This window comes from Lissotriton helveticus, chromosome 1_1 (assembly GCF_964261635.1).
Source record: "Lissotriton helveticus chromosome 1_1, aLisHel1.1, whole genome shotgun sequence".
Taxonomy (NCBI): domain Eukaryota; kingdom Metazoa; phylum Chordata; class Amphibia; order Caudata; family Salamandridae; genus Lissotriton; species Lissotriton helveticus.
The window spans coordinates 1,046,987,196-1,047,014,228 of record NC_136057.1 but is presented as its reverse complement, the minus strand read 5'-3'; the positions used below and the strand labels follow the sequence as shown (position 1 = coordinate 1,047,014,228).

General features: G+C 45.7%; 1 protein-coding gene across 1 annotated transcript in view; it reads left to right on the top strand.

Moving 5' to 3' along the window:
* LOC144763377 (arylsulfatase A-like) overlaps positions 1-27,033 on the top strand; it is a 251,016-nt gene that overhangs the window by 106,424 nt on the left and 117,559 nt on the right. The window contains exons 2-3 of the mRNA XM_078648949.1: positions 12,447-12,665; positions 14,324-14,493. Of these exons, the coding sequence (XP_078505075.1) occupies positions 12,447-12,665; positions 14,324-14,493 (389 nt within the window). The remainder of the gene's footprint in view (positions 1-12,446; positions 12,666-14,323; positions 14,494-27,033) is intronic.

Genomic DNA, 27,033 nt, shown 5'->3' with positions numbered 1-27,033 from the left:
GCGCTAAAACACAGTCAGCCACAAAGCACAGTTCGTTTTTCTTATTTTCCATTGTGGAAATGCACATTCAGCTCACCGCCTTGGAAATTCCTTCCCTTAGCTCCCAACTCGCCACCTCTGGAAACCTTTTCACAGGGAGCAAGCAGGTCTGATTTGAACAATTTAGTTGCACACACGAATTGCCTCGCAACCTAAATCAAACCTTGAAGGGCGGCCAGTGTGTCTGTCACGAGGCTTCCAGTTCTTAATACACACTATCCCTCCTTGCAGAACAAGGAGGCACACCGACTCACGCTGAAATTCTGCATTTCATTTATTCATGGAATAAGCACGAAGGGCGGCCAGTGTGTCTGTAAGAACTGGAAGCCTCGTGACAGACACACTGGCCGCCCTTCAAGGTTTGATTTAGGTTGCGAGGCAATTCGTGTGTGCAACTAAATTGTTAAAATCAGACCTGCTTGCTCCCTGTGAAAAGGTTTCCAGAGGTGGCGAGTTGGGAGCTAAGGGAAGGAATTTCCAAGGCGGTGAGCTGAATGTGCATTTCCACAATGGAAAATAAGAAAAACGAACTGTGCTTTGTGGCTGACTGTGTTTTAGCGCTGGGGGATTGACAATGTAAGGATGAAGATTACACGCATATTGAAGCGCTTCATGTTAAATGTGAAAAGTCTCCTTTTCCCCCTGCGCACTCTGCAACAGAATACGGCCTGCAGTGTGTATAAAGAACCACGTGGGTCATTCAAATGTCAGAGACTCCTCCCGTGATCAAGGCTTGTTAAGCAGAAACGTTGGGAAAGGACGCTGTATCGCCTTCGTGCTTATTCCATGAATAAATGAAATGCAGAATTTCAGCGTGAGTCGGTGTGCCTCTTTGTTCTGCAAGGAGGGATAGTGTGTATATATATATATATATATATATATATATATATATATATATTCACTGAAAAAACCATAGGTTATAGACCATATATAGTTAGGAATTAGCATTTACAAAACCTTGAAAATTCACTGAAAAACCATAGGTTATAGACCATATATAGTTAGGAATTAGCATTTAGAAAACCTTATTTTACTCACACAAAACCATTGAAATTCCATATATAGTTAGTTGCACTAACTATATATCGCGCACCCGCAATCCACTGCTGATGATGTCACATATTACATCATTCATGACATGGTCAGTGACATCACTGATGACATCACTGATGACATCATCTAGTGTCTGTGTGTTTTTGTAAAGTTTAAATACGTTTTACATATTGAAGAATGACTGAATGTATGGAAGACTGAGTGTGTGTGTGGCTGGCTGGGAGGTGTGTGACTCTGTGCATATCAATGTGTACTTGTATCAGTGATTGTATAAGAGAGTAAGTATGTGTTAGTATATGTGTGAAAAGTATGGTGTTCTGTGTTTAACTATAGATGAGGAAATCGAAGTGTGATTGATTCTTCACAGGACTGACTAGGTGTATGAGTGCATATGATAGTGTTCTAATAATAAGTGACTGTATGTATGAGTAATTGTATGGGTGAATGAATGAATGTGTGTGTAGACGTACGAATCAGTGAGTGCGTATGTAGTAACTGGTATTGGTGTGTCATGATGTCATCAGTGATGTCATTTGAGATGTCATCAGTGATGTCATTTTAGATGTCATTAGTGATGTCATCAGTGATGTCACTGAAGTATGGTGTTCTGTGTTTAACTGTATAGATGAAGAAATGGAAGTGTGATTGATTCTTTACAGGACTGACTTGGTGTGTGAGTAACTCCATGGATGAGTGGCAGTGTGTGACTGTCTGCATAGGTGTATGAGTGCATATGATAGTGTTGTAATAATAAGTGACTGTATGTATGAGTGATTGTATGGGTGAATGAGTGAATGTGTGTGTAGACGTAGGAATCAGTGAGTGCGTATGTAGTAACTGGTATTGGTGTGTCTTCATGTCATCAGTGATGTCATTTGAGATGTCATCAGTGATGTCATCAGTGATGTCATTTGAGATGTCATCAGTGATGTCATCAGTGATGTCACTGACCATGTCATGAATGATGTAATATGTGACATCATCAGCAGTGGATTGCGGGTGCGCGATATATAGTTAGTGCAACTAACTATATATGGAATTTCAATGGTTTTGTGTGAGTAAAATAAGGTTTTCTAAATGCTAATTCCTAACTATATATGGTCTATAACCTATGGTTTTTTCAGTGAATTTTCAAGGTTTTGTAAATGCTAATTCCTAACTATATATGGTCTATAACCTATGGTTTTTTCAGTGAATTTCATTGGTTTTTTAACAGCTAATATCTGTAGCTGTAAAATGTATTCTTCTTTAAATCCAAAAATATATTTTATATGTTTAATAATAATTTTTTTTTTTAATATTTTTTTTTCTTCGTTCCCGCTTCGCGAATCGGGAAGCTTCCCGTTAGCTGACCTTGATGCCGCGAAATAGACCGCGAGCCGGTAAACGTTTCTTTACCGCAACTGGCGCGTTAGAAAACAACATCGTGACGCCTCCCGTCCGCATGACGTTTCGCGTTGTCGCGTGATACGTCATATGACGTGCTACGTTAGCGAACTGGTACGCTTACCGAGTCGCAAAGCACAGGTTTCTGGAAGCAAACCTGGAGGCCCTGCAAAGCGCTTAACGTAAACACAGCAGGTCATGTGACTTGGTAATAACACTTTTCATTGGTTCATTTCGCTTTTGGTTTCCTAATGATGTAAGACTAGGTCATATAATCTAAAATGAACACTTTTCATTGGTTGAGAACTATTGTTTTTCCCAAATGATGAAAACCCCTCCTTCTTTCCTCACTCTGACTTTCATCTTTGTGAGAGAAAGACCCTTTGTTACCAGTGAGCAATGGCTTCTTTAGTAGCTTCAGCTGGTGCTTCCCCACCACCTCCACCACATCCAAGGAAGAGTGGACCACCTGCTCAAGTTATAATTAGGCAAGAAGAGGAAGAAGAAGAACAGGACGACGAGCACGAAGAGAGGCACTTTTTGCCTGAGGAGCCCAGGACGTCTCACCGGAAAGAAAACTTCATTTGGCAATTTTTTTAAATTCCCAAAGGTCAGAAAAAAGTAAATGCAAGATACGTAACTTGCCTTATATGTCAAGATAGACTGTCCAGAGGGACCGACAAAAAATACAGTTTCGGAAACTACACAATGCATCGCCATATGACTAGGTGGCATCCTAACAACTACAGTGCTGCACAGTTTCGTAACGACCTAGATAATCTCCCTATTATGGCCAGAAGATCTGTTGTACCGGAAGTAACGGGACCAGAGGGCAGGGAGATGGTGCCAAATATTCAAACGAGATTTCATGAAGTAAAACACGTCTGCGTACATTGCAATGGATTCATTTGCTACGGAGAAAGAAGCATCACTCTGATCAACAGAGCTATTGACTATCATATGCAAGTTTGTACGAAACGCCCCAAATAATAAATACTTTTTTTTTGTTTTGTTGCTCCTGTTGAGCCCTTTACAATGAATCGTTTTCATTGCCCCCTGCAAGAAAAACCCCAAAAAATATAAAACTGTTCAGAAAAATTCAAAAAAAGTAAAAAAATGTTCAGAAAAATAATAAAAAAAATATAAAACAACAAAAACAATAAAAAAAAAGTTCTTTTCAGAACTACCTCCCCGTTATTAAAAAATTGGTACAATATTTGGAACTGTGCCAACCTCTATTTCTCGTAGTTCGCTTCCCAGTTCGCTCGCCGGTACGCGAACCGGAAGTGAACCAAAATTTTTTTTTTTTTAAAAAAACAGTAAGTATAAGGGAAGGAAACAGACACTTATGTTAAAAGAAAGACAGCTATAGGGGAGTAAACTAGAGATACTATTACCCGTAATCCACTGCTGATGATGTCACATATTACATCATTCATGACATGCTCAGTGACATCATCAGCAGAGGATTGCGGGTTTTTTGGCAACGTGCCTTATCCACGGTTTAATAACGCTGCCTTTTGCTTTATATAAGTTTTCAAATTGTATGAAATATATACCAATAGGTCGTTATGAACCTTTAGGTAGTGCTTTTCTTCATGAGGTCTGGTCGCTTCCATACACATACAGATGTTTCAAAGATGATCAAGAAGTTTATCTGAATGGAGAGGAATGCACTGAGACGCCAGATCATTCACTAATGTGTAGGCACATACAGTTACACGGTTCATGCAACAAACACCGACCAAATATTGCTTGCGTGTTGCAAGGCACGCCAGTTCCTGCTATCATCCCCACGTTCAAGTTGTTGGAAAATGGTAGTTATTTGATGCTCAATAATGAAGATTGTTCTGGGTTAATTAAAAGTATTCCTTTTATCGTAACAGTAAGTGAACGGGTTATTTGCTGCAGAAATGTTCTATTTCCTCCCACACATGAACATAGGGAGTTTTCAATCTGGCCACAAATACCAACCTTGGGAGCACATTTCAACGGCATGGCAAGAATAAGAGCTCTTTTGTCTCAGAGAGAGGTGGCCTTGAGTTCGGCCCGTGAAACTTTCGTGCTTCACATAGCGAACACCCGTACAGAGGTGCAGACCCTTTTAAATACTGATTCGCCTTTGCATTTCAGCGACATGGTTCGGACTATCTTTGACGCGTCCTCCACAAAGGCCCTGGCGCACTTTTTTAAAGTTGTTACCAGTGGTCTCGTGACTTCATTTGAGAAAATCTTTGGAGTCATCCCTGCTTTCTTTCATTCTATTTTTTCCACTCTGCTTCGTGGATTCCCATTTTTACTTGCATTACCAGCGGACGCTCTTGTGCTTTTTTACATTTTTAAATATGGATGTCCCTCCTGTGCAAGCTCCCGCCCTGCAGCTGCTGACACTGTTCCGCAATCGCATGCTAGAATATTATGGCACAATGCCGTTGGCGATATTAAGCACGGCATATGGATTATCTTTTCGATTCTCCTACTTCACCTGTGTCCAGCCTGTATTTCACTGCCTGACCTGTGATTTCGATTGGGCCATTGATTTGTGTCTCTGCGGACCGGTTTCTCCTGACGTCGACTTTAATCAGCTGATGACTCCTATCATTACTCACGAGTTGGTTTGTCCTGGCGAAAGGATTATGGCTGTGGCATTGATGCATGGACTAATTGGTCCCTGGAATTTACTGGCGGCAACACAGTCTTTCTTGGAACAGAGCTTTCTTGAAAACCCACCGAGCTGTCCTCTGATGGTGATAGAGGATCCGGTGCTGGGAGAGCACGTATGTTCTTTTCCGCTTTTAAATTGGATGGCTGAACTCTTTTCGGATGAAGACGGTGACTTCCTATTGGAGGCTGTTGCAGCTTATTTTGCATACACAGTTATGTCATAGACCTTTTTCATGTTTGATATGCTGAGTACTAGCATTTCATTGACAATTCATTGACTTATTTGTCAAGTTTTTATTATTTAGCTTGCCTATTGGCTTAAGACTCGATAAAGTACTTGGCTGTTTTATTTTTCTTTAGCATTAAATTTTCCTAGTTTTTAATGTTTTACCTTGCGGACCGTCCACATATAAAGTTGCAATCTGCTCTCATGAGATGGCACTTCTATTATCTTATTCAGTTCGTTTCCGGATCATGGGGAGGTGTCATCTAGGTCCTGGATATCTTTACACCGTGTTAAGTTAGCATGGGCTCATTACCGGTTTAAACGCCATTTTTCCTTTTTTGCAACTTCTGCACACGACACTTAGTTGTTGCTTTAGCTTTCAACCTAGTAGTTCATCGTGGTTTACATGAGAATAATATGTTATTGCTCTACTATCTGCTTTGCTTGTTAAACTATATCTGTACAGCGAGTGCTGAAGTTTCAAGAACAACACGATACAGAATTGTTATGAGGTCTGATCTCCACGACTTCATACTCATAACATAAGTGCAGCTTCTGCCAATTCTGGGCATGAGGCGGGTTTTATATTGCTTTGCCGAACACACATACACAACAGTTGATGCGGTTCACATGAAGAGAGAGCTGGTGTATGCTGATGTGATTCCTTCAAATCTAAGACACTAAAGTATGGGCACGCCCTAAACCAACACAAACAGACCTTCTTAGCAAATAATATAATATGTGTATTAGGGAGGGTGAGATATAAGCAGCCGCGGGCCGTGGAGGGAGTTACGGTGGGGCAGGGAGGCGGGGAGGGGGAGGGGCAGGGTGGAGCCCTCTCCACCCTGCCCCTCCCCCTCCCCGCCTCCCTGCCCCACCGTAACTCCCTCCACGGCCCGTGGCTGCTTATAAGTGTTGCTAACTCTTATTCATTTACAGCATGTTAACATACTGTCACCATTCGCTTTTTATGTACTAGTAACTATGCTGGTAATTTTGCTACTGATAATATGTGTACTTGTATTATCTAAGATACTACGCCTGAGAAGACGGCATTAGTAAATAAACATTTCAAATACACATGTGTTCTTCTTAACTCCATGTTCTGGTTTCTAAGAAATATATAACGACCGACTGTTCATGAGTTCCACGTATCCTGAGGTACTATAAGTTCATATTCTGGATTGTCTAAACATTGAGAGTTTGTTATATCCAATGTGACACTGTACCTAGCTTGCTAAGGGGTTTTTGATTACTAAGGTGAGTTTTGGGACACCCTAATTCGCCGAGGTTCCAATCCTCTGTCCACAGTTCTGTGTGAGAACAGAAACCCTGCGACAGGGGCACCCCCGACCCTTGCTGGAGCTTCATCACACTTGCGATACAACTCCAGCAATGCGCCACCTTTACGGCACAGATACATCACGCATCTGTGCTGTTTTTGCCCCATGATGCGCCGCATTGTAAATGCAGCACACCATAGGTGACGGAACAGCGGCACAGAATGACTAACACATCCCTGGTGATGCGCCAGTCATCATAAATCTATCCCTATGCTTCTTATCTTGTTAGAGATGAACCGCCATATGTATCATCAAAGTTTTTTGCATTTCCTAAATAGCGAACTTTAAGGAATAAATAGCGATTCTTTACCATTCCTAGTTTGCGATGAGCTATTTGCTAATTACAAATTACCCATTCATTTCCTTCATTTCCATAGGGCGGTTGGACTCACTTTTAGCTCGAACGGCTGAATGGATTTCCACGAAACTTGGCAAAATTGTAGGGACTGGTAGCCCGATGTGCCTTTGCTATGTCTCAAGATATATGCTCCAGTGGTTTTTACGAAAAGTAACTTTGAAAAATATATATTGGGCTACATTGGCCTATATATATGTTGGAGCCCAAATGTAGCCCAATGTAGCCCAATGAAGCCCAATGAAGCCCAATGTAGCCCAATGTAGCCCAAAGATGGCCGCCAGAGACAAAAAAAACAAATGTAGCCCAAATATCAGCCAGATGTAGCCCAACTATAGCCCAGTGACAGAATGACCAATCAGCTTCGCAAACCTCCGTTACGCGAAGCGGAGCGCTGTTACAGATATATATCTTTTTTTGAACGTTAATTTCTCAAAATCCACTGGAGCACATATATTGAGACCTAGCAAAGGCACATCGGGCTACCAGTCCCTAATATTTTACCAAGTTTCGTGCAAATCCATTCAGCCGTTCGATTATTATTATTATTTTTTTTTTTTGCCCCGCGGGGCCCTTTTAAAACCTCCACATCAAACCTAGGGGGTCAGCGAGGATCTACTATGCCCCCTTATGGTCATTTGCCCCTTCGCTTTGGCCTCCTCTTGTCTCTCGATCCTACCGAGAGACAAGATGGCGGCCGCTACGGACTGTTTGGAATGTTTACCGACGCCGGAGAACCAATCAGCTTCGCTTCACAAAGCTCCGTTGCGCGAAAAGTACGCGTACTGGAGCGCTGCCCGGTCCGCTGTTACAGATATATATCTTTTTTTAAACGTTAATTTCTCAAAATCCACTGTAGCACATATATTGAGACCTACAAAAGGCACATCGGGCTACCAGTCCCTACAATTTTGCCAAGTTTCGTGCAAATCCATTCAGCCGTTCGGGCTAAAAGTGAGGCCAACCGCCCTATGGAAAACTCAATGTTAAAAACACGTTTTGGGACCCCCCTTTTTTCTCAACCCCCCCTGGACGAACCCCCCCCCAATTTTCAGGGGCTGCTCAGAAACAAAATGTGCCATTTTCCTGAAAATTTCAGCCAATTCCGTCCACAAACGCCAAAGTTATTAGACATAGAATTTTCAAAAATCCCATAGAGAAAAAATCCTAACTATATATACCTACTGGCGACCGCCAGTAGGTAATATGCATATATATGCATATGCATTTATATATATATGTATGTGTATCTATATATATATATATATATATATATATACATATACATATATAAACATATATAATCTGTATATCTATATAAATACAAATATAAATGCATGCATACATATACATATATGCATACAGATGCATGTTATTTACATGAAAGTTTAAAAAACACTAATAAAAGCAAAGCTAAAAAGCCACCTCATTACAAACAGAATGGCTTTAACTTAAACGAGGGCGAGATCTATTGCATTTTCAATGCTTGTTTACTTTGGTTCCATCAAGAAGGCATTCAGATGTGTCACACATTTGCCATAAATTCTGAATGTTAGCACTCTAGTTGCTCATTAGATCATTGTAGTAAAGCTACTGCTCATCAGGGAAGTCTGCTGCTGGTATTCAAAGTGCATGTTTCAGTCTGCATGTCAGAATTTTTTTAATGAAATAGAAGAGGATTTGAGAAGTCACTCAAAATGATCCCTAATTTTTCTTTCTGAAGCACTAATCATACTTTCTATGGGAAAATGAACCCCCTCATTTTGTTCCTTTTTAAATTAAATGTTTTCAGACTTACCACTACATTCCAATCAAGATGGCTTCTGGTGTGCCATACCTTTGTAATAAGTAAGACTGTTAGCGCTCTAGTTGTTCTTTAGAACACTCTGGGACATTCTGTCATTGGGCTATACTTGGGCTACATCTGGGTGATATTTGGGCTACATATGGGCTCTTTTGTCTCTGGTGGCCATCTTGGAAGACTGCATGTCAGAATTTTTTAATGAAATTGAAGAGGATTTGAGAAGTCACTCAAAATGTGCCCTATTTTTCTTTCTCCAGCACTAATCATACTTTCTATGGCAAAATATACCCCCTCATTTTGTTCCTTTTTAAATTAAATGTTTTAAGAGTTACCAATTTATTCCCATCACGATGGCTTCAGGTGTGCTATACCTTTGTAATAAGTAGGACTGTTAGCGCTCTAGTTGTTCTTTAGAACACTCTAGGAGGCTGCAGTAGAACACAAAGGAATCAACTGACAGTCTCTGTCCTTGTTGGATGTACATGTTTTACTGAGAATGTCAGACTTCATTCTCACATGACTGAGAAAGATAATGTGAATTTACAGAAAATATGCTTTCAGTTTAGCTTATAGATCCCCTTCCAAACCACTGTGGGAAAATCATGAGATATTAGTTTTCTTTCAAACATGATTCATGATATCACAGCAGAATGCTTTTTCACATGGTAAAATCACCTTAGAACACACCACAATTCCTAAAATGAGTATGGTACCATCAACAAATGATTTATAATGTAACTAAAGTCCTAAAACCCTCTATTAACTACAATGCTTTTTAATGAGGTGCTATCATGTATATTGGTCCCAAGATGGCTGCGAACACTTCTTGGATGAAGTGCTGACAGCCAATCAGATCAGATGTGTGGTTAGGCTCCGCCCAGATATATATATATTTTTTAACCTAAATTACTCAAAATCCACTGGAGCACATATCTTGAGACATAGCAAAGGCACATTGGGCTACCAGTCCCTACAATTTTGCCAAGTTTTGTGGAAATCCATTCAGCCGTTCGGACTAAAAGTGAGTCCAACCGCCCTATGGAAATTAACATGGGGAAAACACGTTTTGGGACCCCCCTTTTATCTCGGCCCCCGATTGACGAATCCCCCCCAAACTTTAAGGGAAGGAGCGGAGCGCAGGGAGGCAAATTTAAGGAACATTACAGGCAGATTCCTCATCCGGCGCCAAAGTTATTCCCAATAGAATGTTGCGGATTTCCTATAGAAAACAATCCTAACTATAACTACCTACTGGCGACTGCCAGTAGGTAATATATATATATATATATATATAGTTTTAGTTTACTTTCAGATGTCCTCCTTCTAAGATAAGGCTAATGCAAAGCCAGGGTAAGGGGCACTTGGTTTGTTACACATGAACATGTGTGCACATGTGAGACTACTGTTGTTGGAAGCCTAGTAGCTGTGCATGTGTAGCCTAGTGCAGAGGGGACTCTGCAAGGTTAGATGTTGACTTAGGATAGGCCCTAACCCATTAGGTGGCACTCATAAGTAAACTCAGTATGGTTTACTGTTTTGTCTGCAGTGACACTATATTATACAGATAATGGGAAATCTGCCTTAAAGTACAGTTTGGCTTCCCTTAGGCCTACAAAGTCCCTTAAAGTATGGAACTGGGATGAAACATGTGCCTCCAGTTTGAACACACAGGTCCCAAGATTCGACATGCACACCTAATAGGTCATCCAGAATTTTGATATTTCCCTGGCTCAGCTCAGGATCAGAACCCAGGTGTTTTGTTACGCTTCTGGGCCAAGCTAATTACACTGCTCTCCAGCAGACAGAAAAAAGGCTTCCCACACAAAGGACGGGATTAAAATTGCTTCCCTCACCTCCAGAGGTGGAAGGAGTGGGGAAAGAAATCAAATCTGCATCTGTAAATTAGCTGTCACTCTGTACAAGGGCTGGGACAGTCCAGACCCACTAAACAAAGAAGGAAGTTCAGACCTCTGGAGCCAACACAGGAGGAGGCTTCCCTTTGAAGTTTTGGTTGGAAAAGCCCAGCTAGGGGTGGGGCTGAGGCCCCAAGAACAGATGTGAATAGTGACTTCAGGACTGCTCCATTTTGAATTGACCCAGTATGCAGTGCAGGAGGGTTGGGTCAGGGATGGAGGGGTGATGAGGTACTCTACGATTGGCCCATGGTGCCTGGCTCCTGTAACTTTCAACCCCATTTAGCAACTCTTGTCCAACCGAGAGAGGGTTGTTGTTGGATTTGGACACTTGAATTGCACTGTGGCAGCAGCCATAGACAACTGGAAGGACAAGCCTCCTGATGTCCTAATGGTCTAAGGACTTTGACGACAGTTGACCCCAGGGCCAGTGGGTCTCTTCAGGACCAGGGAGGCTGGTGTTCTTACCCCACCTAAGGACCAGTTGGGAAAAGATCTGAACTTCTGTGCCCAAGCAGGCGGAGAGGAGCACCAGAGACAGAAGAAGGGAAGAAAGCTGCCACAGGAAGCCAGTAAAACGAGGTCCCTGTAGAATGCAGTGCCTTAGAGTTTAGGAGGTCTTCTGAAACAGTGCATGGCAGCTTGGGCTTGCCACCTGGAAAATGAACCCGAGATCTTTAAAATAGGCCCAATAAGAGCCAGAGATATCGACATTAGAAGCTTATTGACCTTCGATCCCCCAGTGACGGAACACGTCTGGCTCTGCTGCAGTTTTGGAAGATGCCCCAGAGTGTGTCAGTCCCCAAAAGTTGGGTTTTTATAATGTGGAGGGAAGCAGGTGTGCATGTCGCCCCTCCCCTGTGGTTCATTTGCCTCTGATGGTTCACATCTCCCTGTGGGCCAAAACAAAGGAAAAATAGGGTTCAGGACCCCGACTCCAGACACTGCTGACAGTTGTTTTTTAAAATTATTATTGCAATGCTTTATTGAAAATTATGGTTCCTTTCAAATACTGTTATTAAGTTCAGCAGTGTCATGGTTGCTGTTAACCTGTGGATTAATGGTCTTTTAATGAGGTGACCCCCTTGACAAAGCCAATAGACTTGTCTTATAAATTATAGGGATGACCTCTTGACAAACACTGTTTATTTAATCTGGTGGGGAGGTACTGTCATTTTGAAGGACATTACCCTTTTGGAGTCAACTGTGATTTCATAGTGCTTAAACTGTGTTTCTAATCTCCTTGTGTTTATATTTGTAAATTAGTGCACAGTATTCAGTAGTGGGAGCACACAATAAATGCACCTTTGATTTTTCAAAGAAAAGGCACAGAGTGGGCAATCACTTATTGAGTGTTATTATTGTGTGTCAGTAAATGGTGATTACTAGCCCACACCACCTCCTCTAAGTAGGCCTTGGACTGCTCTGATTCGCTACCCTGAGAGAGTCAACTGCTACAATGAGGTGTTTGGTTACAGTAAAGAAACACTGTGGACTTATTACTAGTACATCTTCACAACTAATAATGCAATTTCTTACAGTGACTGAGTATCTTATAGGCCAAACTCTCAACAGGGCCCTTTGTTCACTAATGTCTGTCACCAAAATTAGTTGCCAGCAGCCTGGCTTTCTCTCACATGGCTTTTTCTCTGGTGATTTTCAGGGCCCTTGCCACAATTTGACCTGTTTCCCACCAGACATCATGTGTACTGGGCCATGTTATGTAGACCATGTGCCCCTTCCTCTTTTCTTGAATGAGAGGATCATCCAGCAACCAGTTGACTTCACCCAACTTGAACCCATGTATGATGCCTTTGCAGATTGTTTCATTGCCGATGCTGTTGAAAACTCTACGCCCTTCTTTCTCTACTTTGCATCACAAGTAAGTCGTTTGCCTAATAGAAGCCCCCAAAAGGTCTACCTACATGTCTGTCTGTGTCTGTCTGTCTGTCTGTGTCTGTCTGACTGTCTGTGTATGTGTGTGTGTCTGTCTGACTGTCTGTGTCTGTCTTTCTGTCTGTCTGTATGTCCGTCCGTCTATCTATCGATCAATCTATCTATCTGTGTATCTATCAATCTATCTATTTATCTTCATTTGTCTCTCTCTATCTCCATGTGACTCTCCCTATCTCCATCCGTCTCTGTCTATATGTACTTATCTATTTCTCTATCTCTCATTTCAATTTCTGTATTTATAGATATATATATACTCTATTCCTCTACCTAAAACTTGTAAAGCACACGCACACCATTTGCAATTACTGCCATTGAAAAAAGGAGGCAAGAACACACAACCCTGAAAAAGTAAAAAGGAGGATTACCTTACTTATATGAATCTTCATTGTCTTTACTGGTGCATCTGAATGTCTCTTAATGCAGTGCCAATCACATGTTAATTGGCCCAGCACAGCCCCATCGGTTATTCAGAGACATAGTGAAGCCGTTTTACAGCGCTGGTAGTGGGTACTTTAAACTACTCTTGGTGCTTCCGGATCTCTCCTTGCCAAGTTAATATGTTTGTTTTCCTATTTTATTTTATCTATAAGTTTTCAAACATGTCACGTTAAACACAATTTCTTGCTCAAATTGTACAATAGAACAGACACATGGAGAACGGCAGCTGAAAACACGGACCTAAAAATTAAGAAAGTTATTATATATACCTATAGATAGCGGATACAAAGAAATTAATATCCAAAGTTCAGATTCTTTCAACAACAACAAAAGTAAAAATGAACGTAGGCTGTGAAAAAGAGCTGCATTTAAAATGTGGTAGAAAAAATCCTCCATTCACGAATACATTGGAAGACAATCTCACACTGTCGTAGTCTTTCCTTTAGGTAATTGTTTCATAGTAGTAGACCATTTCAAGGGTCTCTCCACTATAGAGGAAAAACAGTTCTCTTTTCCCAGTCTTGCATCCCTCACAATCAGTAACAATAGGCACTCTACAAAGTGTCTTTGTTTCATGGTGTCAGCTTCTGTTTTTCAGATCTGTTGGGTCATTATTCCATGGCTGGCCCCTGTAAAGGGGGAATACTCATCCTGAAAGTATCACCATTCATTGTGTTCTGACTTCCTCCTGAAGTATTTTTTTGCAACAGATTTTTTGGGAGTTTTCCACAAGAACACAAGACCACATTACAGTAATGGCTGTCATATCAATCACGCTATATGCAAGCAAGCAATTTATATAGCCATCAGTTCATAACAATTTCGAAGTGATGTACAATACAATACTTAGAGCTTTGAGTTACAACAAAGTCTAGCCACCCCTCCAAACAGTCCAACAAATACTCAAAACAACTCAACCTCCTCTCCTCCGTCCTAAGACGACTTGTATTTAAGAACGTGCTATTACAGATGTGTTTGTCTCTCCTTCCTATGTTTGTCCACGTCTTTCTATGTGTTTGCTTTTGTCCCTTTCTTTCTTTTGATCTAGCGACGTCTACATTCTTTTTGCTGTTGCTCAAACTTGATTAGACGGCTGCGTCCATGAACTCTTAGGTGTCATTCAATGCTTTTCTTTCTCTCCACCAGCACACTCACTACCCCCAGTTTGCGAGCGCAGAGTACACAGGAAAGTCCTTAAGAGGGCCCTACGGAGATGCCCTCATGGAGTTGGATGGCTCAGTTGGTAAATTGATAGAAACTCTGCAGAAGTTCAAAGTAGAAGACAACACTCTAGTGTTCTTCACATCTGACAATGGGTGAGTGTGAGGGAGGGAGGGCCTCCTGTGCTTCTGTAACACAAGTGTATGTGTAAAGTATAAATATGGAGACTGTCACAGCTGAAATGTTCCACCATTTTTCTTAAATAAGCCCACAACCCCTCCTTTTCTCTCCTCTTCAGCAGCGTTTGTTTAATACCATCCACCCACATCCCGTTCCCAAATTTAAACATTTGCTACCAGGTCATACCTTTTTAGATTTCACCTGAGCAGCCTTTGCACTGTGCTTGAGACATCTATTGCTTTTAAAACTTAAAAGGGACTTACATCCCGCCTCCTCTCTTTTCTGGCTTCACATTGGTTGCTGTGTGTGACACTTACCTTTCCTCCATTTCTGTTGGCTGTAGCATATTTTCCTGCATTTACCATTGCTTGTTCCTCGTCTGCTTCTCTTATCAGTTTCCTGCCACCGAAATACTGTTATCATTCGCTTTGGTGGAACTATATTTTCATAAAGTTTTGCCTTTTACTACTGGGGCATATTTATAAAACAGTTTATTACCTGGAGAGATTAAGAGCCCTATTTTGTTGTCGTTTGGAAAGCCTCCGACCTGCGGTTGGAGGCTTCCAACCGACATCTCTGGTTTCACTTTTGACCGCCGTATTACAATGCTGTGGAATTATTATGCATTAAAATAAGTTACATAGCCCTGTAACTTTGCTGACACAGCGGATTCGGAGAGGGAGCAGCGCGGGAAGCCCTGTAACTTTGTTGTCACAGCGGATTCGGAGGGGAAGCAGGAGCGGGAGCAGGAGCGGGACAGGACTCCAGGTCCCAGGCTCCCTTGTGACTCCCAGCGCTGCCCACGCTCGCACCACACGCCTGGAGGCACTTTAAAATCCCCGAAGGGCTCCCGCAGCACGGGAAGCCCTGTAACTTTGTAGTTATAGCTGATTTGGAGTGGGAGCAGGAGCGGGACAGGACTCCAGGTCCCAAGCTGCCTTGCGGCTGCCAGCTCCACCCACGCTCGCACCACAGGCCCAGTCTGCTACTAAGTAAAATGTCCCACCTACTAAGACCACAGGACATAAATATAAGGCTGTGGAGAAGGAGGTTTGTACAGGAAACACCACGGCACCTAAGAACACTGCTCACATAGCCCCTAACTTAAGTCAGGACTGGTTTGAACCATACTAGGTAAGGGGGGCGATTGACAAGTCAGTACAACAGGGATAAACATCTTACCCCTTGGCTTCTTCTACCAACCATATAGATCGCTGGGCTTCTTCTACCAACCATATAGATCCCCGCAGTATATGTTAGAGGAAGGCAGACCAACCAGGTTAAGGCAATTTAGGTATGCTATCCTAGTCAACAATCACTATGATATCTTTAACACTCTAGAGGATATCGATTGACTGGCATCACAAGGCAGTAACTAGAAACAGGACGAGGGCCTACCTAGATCTTGCGGTGATGTAACCCCTTCCAAAGGTAGCTCCCTCGTGTTAGAGGAACTTGTGCCTAAGCCACCGCCTAATACATTAGAGTTGGAACCCTACGAGAGAACACTTAGTACCAGCAGCATAGCTGAAGTTTGTGTGAATGTGGAGCAGATAAGCAAAGGTAACTATTGCACCCCCTCAAAAGGTACTTACTCATTTTGGTATTCACAGAAGGCAGTTTCTTATTTCCGTATTCACACAAGTTAGGTGTCCTAATTTAAGGACTCCTAAATGCCTTCTGTGAATACCAAAAGTCTTAAAATTAGGATTTTTCTCCGTTTAAGAGTAGTAAAGTTAGGACTCCTAACTTCAGGACTCCTAAATGCCTTCTGTGAATACCGAAAGTCTTAAAGTTAGGATTTTTCTCAGTTTAAGAGTAGTAAAGTTAGGACTTCTAACTTTAGGACTCTTAAATGCCTTTTGTGAATACCGAAAGTCTTAAAGTTAGGATTTTTCTCAGTTTAGGAGTAGTAAAGATACTCCTAAACTGAGAAAAATCCTAACTTTTAGACTTTCGGTATATTGGCAGCATATGACACCACACCTAGCACTTTGTCTTTTTTCTTTGCTTTCACTATATCAAAATTTATGTTATGGTTAGGCGGTTGCTGATGATGAGAACCTGAGGACGCAGGCGAGTACCAGTCTGCAGTCTCCCGTGGTGTTACTCCAGTGAGGCACTGCCTACCTTTCCTCACCTTTTTTCATATTAGTTTATGTTGTGTCTTTCCACACCAGAGGGTGGGATAGACAATGGGAGAGAGAGCACACAGCCACAACTTTTTTGAATAATAAACTGTGATCCAGGTCCCTTCTGAATAGACGGTATAAGGATTACCGCTTGTCCATCACATAAAGTTGGGTGACTGGCTGGAAGGGCTAATGAGTGAGTTGTTCGCCCTATGAACATGTCTTTTTTGTGTATGATTCTGTGAGTGCGGGGCGACCTGTCTAACACACCTCTCAGATCCTTGTTGTTTGTGATACATTAGTCATGCCAGAAGATTGGTTAACCCATTTGGAGAATAGCTTCAATCCCTCACAACAGCCTGCAGAAATAGACGAAAATCGCTCCTTCACCATAATATAAACTCTAGTGATAGAAACAATTACCATAGAAGAGATAAAAATAGCTTTAAATAAAAGGGCAATTGGAAAGGCTGCAGGACTGGATGGGAGCCCCATTGATGTTTTTAAGCATAATGTAGGTTTCTGGTCCCCTATTCTCGTTAACTTGTTTAATGCTATCATCAATGGAGTGTTACCAGTAACTTGGGCTGAAAGTGTGATTGTCCCTATTTTTAAAACAGGCAACAGATGTAGCGTAAAAAGTTACGGACCAATATCCCTTCTGGATTCCACCTCTAAAATAATGGCCAGAGTTTTACTAGTCAGGTTGAAATGTTGGGCAAAAGATAAAAACATCTTAAACAATGCCCAGTACGTTTTTAGAAGGGGTATTGGAACGGTTGAGCAGTGCGCCAACCTCGAGCTGCTTATAGGGAAATACACACTTGCCAAAGAAGGTTTACTACATATCTGTTTTGTTGACCTCTCTAGTGCGTTCGACTTGGTAAACTATTCCAAGTTATTTTTTTTATTTTTTTTAAACTTGTTTTTTATTGTTGCATCAGCAAGCATAAGTTTCAAGTTTTCAAGTTTAAGTACTTTATTCGACAACTTTGTCATAAAAGCATATATCCCTAAGCTAAACAGAATAAATACTATACTAGATTTTTAAGAACAAATTAAAATGCATATTAAATTTTATACTTTGTTGACGAATAACTCAGTGAAATTATACATTTATAAAATCAAGTCACAGCACAAGATCTTAGGGGAATACATTTTGTCATTGTAGATAATTAATTACAGTTTTAAAGTGCGCGTACGTATTATCCAAGCCCACCCCATATATTTGGCTACAGCAATTGCAAGATTGGGGGCACAATTTGATTTTAAAATCCTTAGCGCCTATATATATTTCCTTGTCCCCAAATTCCTGCAAGCCAGCTTTAACCATCTGCTTCTTGGGGCAGCATATAATGGGCAAACAAACAGAAAATGTGGGATGTCCTCTACATGTGTTTTACAGTAAAAACAAGTATTTACATTACCGGAAGACCATTTGGCCGTAAAAGCATTAAGGGGTAAAGAGCCAATTCTAAACTGAAAATACAATTTCCTGTCTAGAGGCTTAGCAATCAAATCCCAGTACTGTTCAAATTTTGGAGTAGTTTTAAATTCCAGAAACTGGGATGTCAACACGGATGGTTGATTGGAAATCAATACAGTATTATTTATCATGTCCCAATACATTTTTTTCAATAAAATCTTAGATGGAAAAACATGTGGGTCTACTGCAGTCCACAGATGCTCAAGGTGCAATTTTTGAAGTAATTTCCTTACTTCTTTGAGCCACGGTACTTTATGGAACCTGTCAGAATTAACAACATCCGAAAGGGCAGCTGCGTAATGACTCAGTTCAGGAGTAGTTTTTACACGCCTCCAATAAAGGAGGGGACGCAGTCTGACCGTATCCTCGATCTTTTTCCTCCCGAGATCATATTGAAGCGGGGTCGAGGGGGTGCCCTGGGGGACACCAATTATTCAGCGAAGAAATTTATTTTCTGCAACTACTAATGAATTCAAGTTGGTGAAACCCCATAATTCTGATCCGTAAAGACAGGCGCCCAACACTTTCATGCTGTAAATCTCCATTATTGGCTGGATAGGTCTTGTAAATGAAGATTTGTGTTTTTGGGCTATTGCCCCTGCCAGCTGATTAAATGTTAGCACCACAGAGTCCATGTGGGATTTCCAGTTCATGTTGGCATTTAAGGAGATGCCTAGGTAGATAAAAGCATTCACTTCCTCCATTGAGGACCCATTGTAGTTCATTTTCCCCTTGAATTTCTTTGCGGGATTCAGGTTCATAAATTTAGTCTTTGATGTGTTTATTTCCAAGCCCCGAATCCGACAGAAGTCACCAAAAGCGTTTATTGACTTTTGTAATCCGCTAGGGGTCCGCGAGACCAGCAAGGTGTCATCTGCAAACATTAATACTGGAACTCGCTCCCCATCTAATAATGGGGCATCTGTCGGAAATTGCTTCAAAAAGTCAACTATGCCATTAATATAGAGGGAGAATAAAGTTGGGGCCAGAACGCAACCCTGCCTCACTCCTCTGTCCACACGGAAGGGTTCCGTGACATCTCCCTGTGCACCCCATCTAATCCGGGCATAGTTGTTCTCGTGCATCCTTACAAGCAAAGTCAATAGTTCAGGGCTTATTCCGAGATCCCGCTAGACAACCCATAACTTTTGTCGGGGAACTAAATCAAACGCTGACTTCAGGTCAACGAAAACAGCAAATAGTGGACCGTTTAGCAAGGTTACATTTTTCCAGTACATAGTTAAAAAATGGAATACCTGGTTGACAGAGCTGGTTAAAGGGCGGAAATCAGCTTGATACGGGGAGAGGATATCCTTATCATCTATCCAGGCTTGTATTTTGTTTTGTACCATCCTGCCCATCAGCTTTTGTGCACAGTCGATAAGGCTAATGGGCCTATAGTTGCTTGGTAAAGCCTTATCCCCTTTTTTGTAAACAGGTATTATTTCCGCTCCTTTCCATGTTGCTGGAATCTTTGCTCTTTGTGTGATGGCATTACCAAGCCATGCAAAGTATTTGCACCAATTAGCCCTGTCCAATAAAAACACATTCGCCGGTATTCCATAAATTCCTGGCGCCCTTCCTCTGGTAACTCCATCCATTGCCTCATTCACGTCTTTCAATGTAAATAGTTCATGGGTATAAAATACCCTTACTGGAAGGGGTTCAATTTGTAGTACCAAATTGTCTGCGTATTGCGGTTTAAAAAAGTCCACCCAAGCCTCCTTAGCTACATGATTTTTCGGACAATCGGCTACTCCCCCAGAGCCCCACTTTAAAATGGCCCAGAACTCCTTCTGATGTTTATCGGCACATGCTTTCTTCAGGTCTAACCATATATTCTCATTCCACAGTTTTTTTGCCTTAATTTGTATTTTTCTGTATTCATCCCTGGCCTTTAAAACTCCTGTTTTAGATCTCAGCGCTACACTAAGATTTTGTCGCGCTAATCTACAGGAATGGTCATACCATCCTCTTTTTATTGGTAGTCTAACTCCCTTCCTCTGCTTGGTTTTTAAAAAAAATAACTTCTGTATATTAGCAAAAAACTTTGGCTGTGACTCTTCAATCAGTTGTTTAAAATTTATTTCATTATTGAGGGTCTGTAGTCTAGTTACCTCTTCAGTGACTATCCCTGACTAAGGTTGGAGGAATCATCTGCTGGCGCGGCGTCAACATTCATCCGCGGTCAGCCAATCGTGCAACTTTTCTGCATATAAAACTAGGCAATGTGGCATTTCTTCCACTGAACAACACAGGCTTCTCAAACTGGTAAGTGAGCAGGGATGCAGGCAGAGAACCCCACCTGGGGGGACAAAGAGGAACAGTAGTCGTAGAAGTCCCTGCTGTGGAGGTCGTTGGGACAGGGCCCGTGCAGGTCGTATAGTGGTGGTGTCGTGCAACTGGGGGGACAAAACTGTGGGGGGAGCACGGGGGCAATAGCAGGAGCGTTGCTAGAAGGGACGGGTGTCGGGCGATGGGCTACGAGAGGGATTCACAATATCCATGCACATTGTGGCAGTGCAGCCAGAAGGCGAGGTCGTCCCATGCGTGGGGCAGCTGGGCGGTCAGAGTGGGGGGGGGGTCAATGTCTCTAAGAGGGCGCGTGGCGTCGTGGCCTGGCACTGGCAGTACGGGAGTCAGCTAGGAGACGCTGGTGCGCCCGGACGGGCGGGCGGGGGGGGGAATGGGGGGTAGGCGTGGGTGGGGCATCAGCGCGCAGGGATTGCCGGAAGCTGTGGAGGAGCATGGCCCAGTCCATCGAAATGGGATGCTTACGCGCGCCCTTAGCTTCTTCCTCCCGGAGGGCATCTTCCTCGGCTGCCGCCCACTTACAAACCGCCCCCGACCAAGCCGCTATGGGGGGGCCCTCCGGGGATCGCCAATGCATAGCTATGCAGCGTTTCGCCAGTAGTAGTGCTAGGGACACAAAGCGCCTGTGTGCTGGGGCCCGTTTGGTAATGTGAAAGATGCCCAGCGCACTAGCCTCCCAGGTGGTCAGGGTCGTGAGGCCTGTGAGTTCCGTCAGTGTGTCATGTACCGTCTGCCACAGAGAGTGGAGGTTGGGGCAGCTCCAGAACATGTGTCGAAAGTCCGCAGTGGAGGAATGACATCTAGGGCAGAGGAACGTTGTCGTGAGGTAGAACTGTTGCAGTCGCGCTGGCGTAAGGTATGCCCTGTGTAGTATGTAATATTGAATGTTTTTGAAGCGAGCGTTCCTAGAGACTCGTTTTGGGGCCTCGAGTGCCTTGGTCCACTCCGAGTCATGTAAAGCACGTCCGAAATCTTCCTCCCACTTGGCCCGTAGGGTCGCCAGTGAGGCTTGCGAGAGTTCTTGAACCGATTTATAGAGCCAAGTGACTAAGTGTCGCCCCACACCCATGAGTAGGATAGTGTGTATGACTGGATGCGTGTCTGGCTCGCCGGACTGGAGATTGTGGTAGGGACGAAAGCCCTCAATCAACTGTCGGTGTGTAAGGAATTGACCTGGGGGGAGTGCGTATTCGGCGGCCAGCCGGTCGAACGACTTCATCTGGCCGTCCTCAAAGAGCGACTCCATGTCCGCGATGCCGCAGCGAGTCCACTCGGCTAACATAGGAGCTGAGAAATAGAGTTCCCGTCTGGGGCAGCCGACCAGCGGCAGCGACGGGGAGTACGGAACTCTTCTGGGGGAGATCCGATGGATCCGCATCATGCATTGACGCGCTATCGCAACCTGAAGGGGATATGTACGCCGTGGTTTGGTGCCCGGAAGGAGAAGACGGAGAAGCTCCGGGTTCGTAATCCTACTAGTCGGGGTGGGGTACAGGTTCCTTGGGTGTATCGGTCTGCTGTCCAATATGATAACCATTGGAGCTGCGCCGCTAAGAAATATGATTCGAAGGAGGGAGCCCCCAGCCCCCCTTGTGTCGTGGGGAGTTGGATGGTTTTCAAGGCTACTCTGTGCCGGCCCGAGCCCCAGACCAGGCTGCCCAGGAGGGAGTTGAGGTCTCGGAAGAAGGACTTCAGCGGTATCACCGGTAAGTTGGTGAAATGGTAGAGGAGCCGGGGGAGCATCACCATTTTGGCCAGTGCTATCCGTCCTATCGGGGCGAGCGGAAGCTTGGTCCAGAAGGCAACTGCGGTGGTTCCCGTCAAAGATGCCGGCCGGGGAGTGATACAGACGGACGCCGAGGTATCGGGGGGCCTCAGCGGACCATGCGAGCCTATGGGTCCCCAGTTGAATGTCTCGGGCGGTAAGTCGGGGTGAAGGGGGTAGATCGTGGATTTGTCCCAATTCACTCGAAGTCCCGAGGCATCTGCAAATTCGGTAAGCGCCACTGCTATGGGAGCAAGATCAATCTCAATGTCTCGGACGTAAATGAGAAGGTCATCCGCGTACATTGAAACGCAGTGCGTGACGTCCGCAAGCGGAATGCCCCAGAGTACTCCCTCCTGCCGCAATCTGATCGCCAGCGGCTCGACGGCCAAGGCAAAGAGAAGAGGCGACAGGGGGCACCCCTGTCTAGTGCCCCGACGGACCTTGAATGCGGGTGAAATGTATTTCCCAATTTTTACACACGACGTCAAATCGGTGTACAAGAGGCGTGTATATGCTGTAAGTCTCGGGCCTATGTTGAGTCGGTGTATGACCGAGAAAAGGTATGGCCAGGTGAGGGTGTCGAACGCCTTTTCTAGATCCAATATGAGGCAGGCGGCGCGAGGGAACCTGTCTCGCACCTGGTCCTGGACATGAAAGACCCGACGGATGTTCTGTGAGGTATTTCTCCCCGGAACGAAGCCACATTGGTCAGGATGGACCAGTGGGCATATGATCTGGGCGTACCTGTCAGCCAGGATCTTCCCCAGGATCTTGCAATCCGCAGATAGAAGCGTGATGGGGCGATATGAGCCCATGAGGTGTGGGTCTCTGTGAGGCTTTGGGAAGGTGACAATCACCGACTCGCGCAATGAACAGGGGAGCACTCCTGCGTCGAGTGCCACTGCAAACACCTGGGTCAGGCGAGGGACCACCAGGGGGGAAAATGTCTGGTAGTATTCTAGTGGGAAGCCGTCCAGGCCCGGCGCCTTGTTGCGAGACAAGGCTCGTAGCGCCTGTGCGATATCTGAGGGTGCTATTTTAGTGTCGAGCGTGCGCTTGTCGGCATCCGAGATTGTGGGTAACGACAGCGGGTCAAGGAAGTGGTCCACAAACGACAGAGAGGAGTGTGTCGGGGCGCCGTACACCCGTGCATAATAGCAGTGGAACACCAAGAGGATATCAGCTTGGGACTGGACTAATGTCCCTTACGGGTTGACAATGTCTGTGATTGGTTTGTTCTCGGTGTCTTGCCTCGCCATCCAGGCCAGTAGCGCACCCGTTTTGTCTCTGTCCTTGTGGACTCTGGTGGCATAGGCTCTAAAATTGTATTTCCTAAGGTCGGCACAGGCCTCCTGGTATGTGGACTTTGCCTCAGCTATGTGTGCGGCGTGTTCTACCGAATCATCAGCTTGTTTAGTGAGTGCAGCTAGGCGCTGTTCCGTGGCTGTGAGTGTCTGTTCTAGCGTGCGGCGGACCCCCGCGATCTGTTTGATGCATTCTCCCCGCGCCACCACCTTGAATGCATCCCACTCCACCAGTGCCGACATTGCCGTGTTTGCATTGTGCGAAAAATATTCTTGTATACTGCGTTGGTGTGAGTCCCTGAACACCTGATCTGTCAAACAGTCCTTAGGAAGTCGCCAAGAGGGAACGGGTGGGTGTGGGGGACGCCAGGACAGGCGCAGTATGTGGGCGTCATGGTCTGAGACAACCCGGCCCAGGTAGTCCGAAAAGATCAGTTTAGGGAGGAGCGGTGCAGAGCATAAGAACCTGTCCAGCCGGACCTCGGAGGTTGTGGGGTATAGAGTGGAAGGATATATGCGAGCCTGGGGGTATAAGTGTCGCCAAGCATCAGTGAGTGCCCAGTGTGCCGTCCATGCTCTGAATAGTTCCGCTTGCCGGGGGATTGGAGAACGTGCAGGGGGGAGGTGTGAGCGGTCTAGCAAAGGGTCTAACGTGCAGTTGTAATCCCCCCCTAAGACCCAGGGGACGTCAGTGAACTGGGCTAACACTCCCGTGAGGTGATCCCAAAACTTATCTTGCTCTGTATTGGGGGCGTAAATGCTTCCTATAAGGATCCCCTGACCGTCCAGTAGACCCTCCAGTAGCGCATATCTGCCGTCTTTGTCTACCACCCGTCTAAGTTCTCGGAAAGGGGTCCCCGGCCGAACCCATATCAAGGCGCCACGCGCAAACGCTGAATATGTCGTGGCACAAAGGGTCCCCCGCCATTTGGACTGTAACTGGCGTAATTCAGTAGCATTAATGTGCGTCTCTTGTAAGAGAGCAATATTAGACGACATGCGCTTTATGTAGGAGTAGACAGAGTATCGTTTGCTGGGCGTGTGAAGGCCTCTTACATTGAGTGTGAGGATGCTAACATCCGGTCGTGGGGTCGTCATGTCTATGGAATTGCGTGTGTGAATCTAGCCCCCTTGTAATCCCCGAGGGAGTGTGGTCGTGAGTCTCGTGTGAGCTCCTGCGTGCCATGCTACCATAGGTACAATGGGGGAACTGTCGGGAAGAAACAGGTAAAAACCAAAGGTGGGAAACAGTCCCAATACAAAGGATATATCGCCGGAGGCGGCATATCCAAACCAAGAGTCCCACTAGGGAAGAAATTACGCAAAATTCAGCGGGGGCGGCGGCGTGTGTTGTCGCTGGGCTGTGCGCCGATCGGGCTTCTGTAGGAGTAGTATCGATCGCACGTGTACACACACATTCAATCCATCATGTAACCATTGGCTCACAAACAACACAAAGAGCGAATATCGTAAGAGGATACAGCAGTACGTATGTCTCTGTTCAGGAAGTGGTTCCAGGCTGTTCAATCAGGATAGCTTCCATCTCGTGCGTAACAAGAAGAGGGGAAGAAATAGGGCCAAACCCCGACATAGTTCCGTCGCTGTCGCGGTCTTTCTCAGGGGTGAATAGGTGTGGTTGGCGTTCAAGGTCCGGAGCCAGGGGGGAGAGGTGTAGATCCGTCACCGCCTTCAGTGCGTCTCGTCGCTCTTTCATGATCTGCGTGAGGTTGGGTGAGCCCGATGGGGAGGAGGCCTGACTCTTGGACGAGCCCCTCTGGGTGCGCTTCCGACCTCGTTTCCTGGGTCGCCGCGGATCACTAGTTTGTTCTCTAGGGGGCCTGGCTCTGGGGATCAGCGGGCAGTGGAATTCAGCCCAGTCCTGTGCCTCATCCGCGTTGGTGAAAAAAAGGGCCTTTCCTTTGTGTAGCACCTTGAGGCGAGCCGGGAACAGCAGAGAGTATTGCACATCGTTCGCTTGGAGGCGCCTTTTAACGTCCAGAAAGGTGGATCTCCGTTGTTGGATCTCTCGGGCATAGTCCGGAAACACCATGACTCGCTGGTCTTCCACCTGCAAGGGGCCCGCTGCCCGGGCCGCTCGGAGCACCGCATCTCGGTCTTGGAAGTGTAGGAACTTGGCCAGCATGGGGCGCGGAGGGAGACCCGGTTTAGGTGCCCGGGCGGGGACCCTATGTGCCCTTTCGATGGAGAAGAACGCCGACCGCTCCGACTCGGGGGTGAAAGATCTTGTCCAAGACTCCATATAGGTCAGAGGATCCGAGTTCTCGATTCCCTCCGGTAGCCCCAGGACGCGAATGTTGCATCTCCTCGAGCGCCCCTCCAAATCCACTGTTCGTTCCTCGAGGGTCGCCACCCGGCGCAGGATGTCCTGCATGTCCGTCGCTTGAGTCTTCACCTTGGGCAGTAACTCGGCAACAGCCCGCTCACCCTCTTTCACTCTGTCCGCCAATTTACGATGGTCATCGCGGATCAGGCTGATGTCAGTCGTCAGGACTCCCAATCATTCTTCCATCGAGAGTCTGGATAGTTCAATGGCTGCCAACACCTGATCCAGTTTCGCTGACAGCGTGGGGTCGGTGGGTGGGGTATTGCTCTGTGTCCAGGCCCTTGTTTGTGGCATGTTCTCAGGGGCCGTTTCAGGGACGGCGGCCGCCTGCTGGCCTCTCGGTTTCCCCATGGGATCGACGGGATGGGCCCCCATACCGCCGCGTAGTTAGAGGGGAAAGCAGGTGTCAGACAACAGGTTACCTGGGTGATAGTTGGCCTGTACGGGCTAGTCATACAGTTTGCACTGGTGCAGGGGTGAGGCAGAGACTCCTTCAGTGCTGTGTCCCCGGCTCCTCGGCGTGGCAGGCAGCAGAAGAGTCCGTTAGGAGCGGAGGCTGCGGGTGCCCCCCGGTGCGGATAGGCGACTGCGCAAGCACAACAGAGGACACCTGGGGGATGAAGATCAGGAGGGTCCGGAGCCGGAACTGGTCGACGGCCTGTGGTGACTGATGGCTGCGATGTAGGGGTCCTCCTTGTGCTGCAGAGTCCCGTCCCCTCCGCAGGGTGAGCGGTGAGTCAATGGCGGCCCAGGGGATATGCTGGAGGGTGCGGGGGGGTCCCGATGTGTTGGAGGGCCCTCAGTGGTATCCAGGTACCGCCCGGCTCGTCGCGGGGCCCCACGGGGGCCCGGGGACTGCGGTGGTGATGAGGTGGTGAGGGGGCCCCTCACAGTGGCACCCGCAGGTGTGCAGCGGCCGGCCGGTGACCAGGTAGGAGGCCAGTCGCACTTCACCCCCCTCGAGGCAGAGAACAGCACCCGGCAGGGTTTGCAAGCGACGGGCGCCTGTGAGGTTGTGGCGGTGATGAGGAGTCCCCATTGCGGAGCGTCACCGCCACCTCCCGGGGGGTTTCGCCGCCGGCGGCATCATGAGGAGGCCCGCGCCGGGCCCGGCAACCAAGTCCCACCGGGCGCCATATTAGGGTCAGGCAGCCCGCGTCAGGAGCAC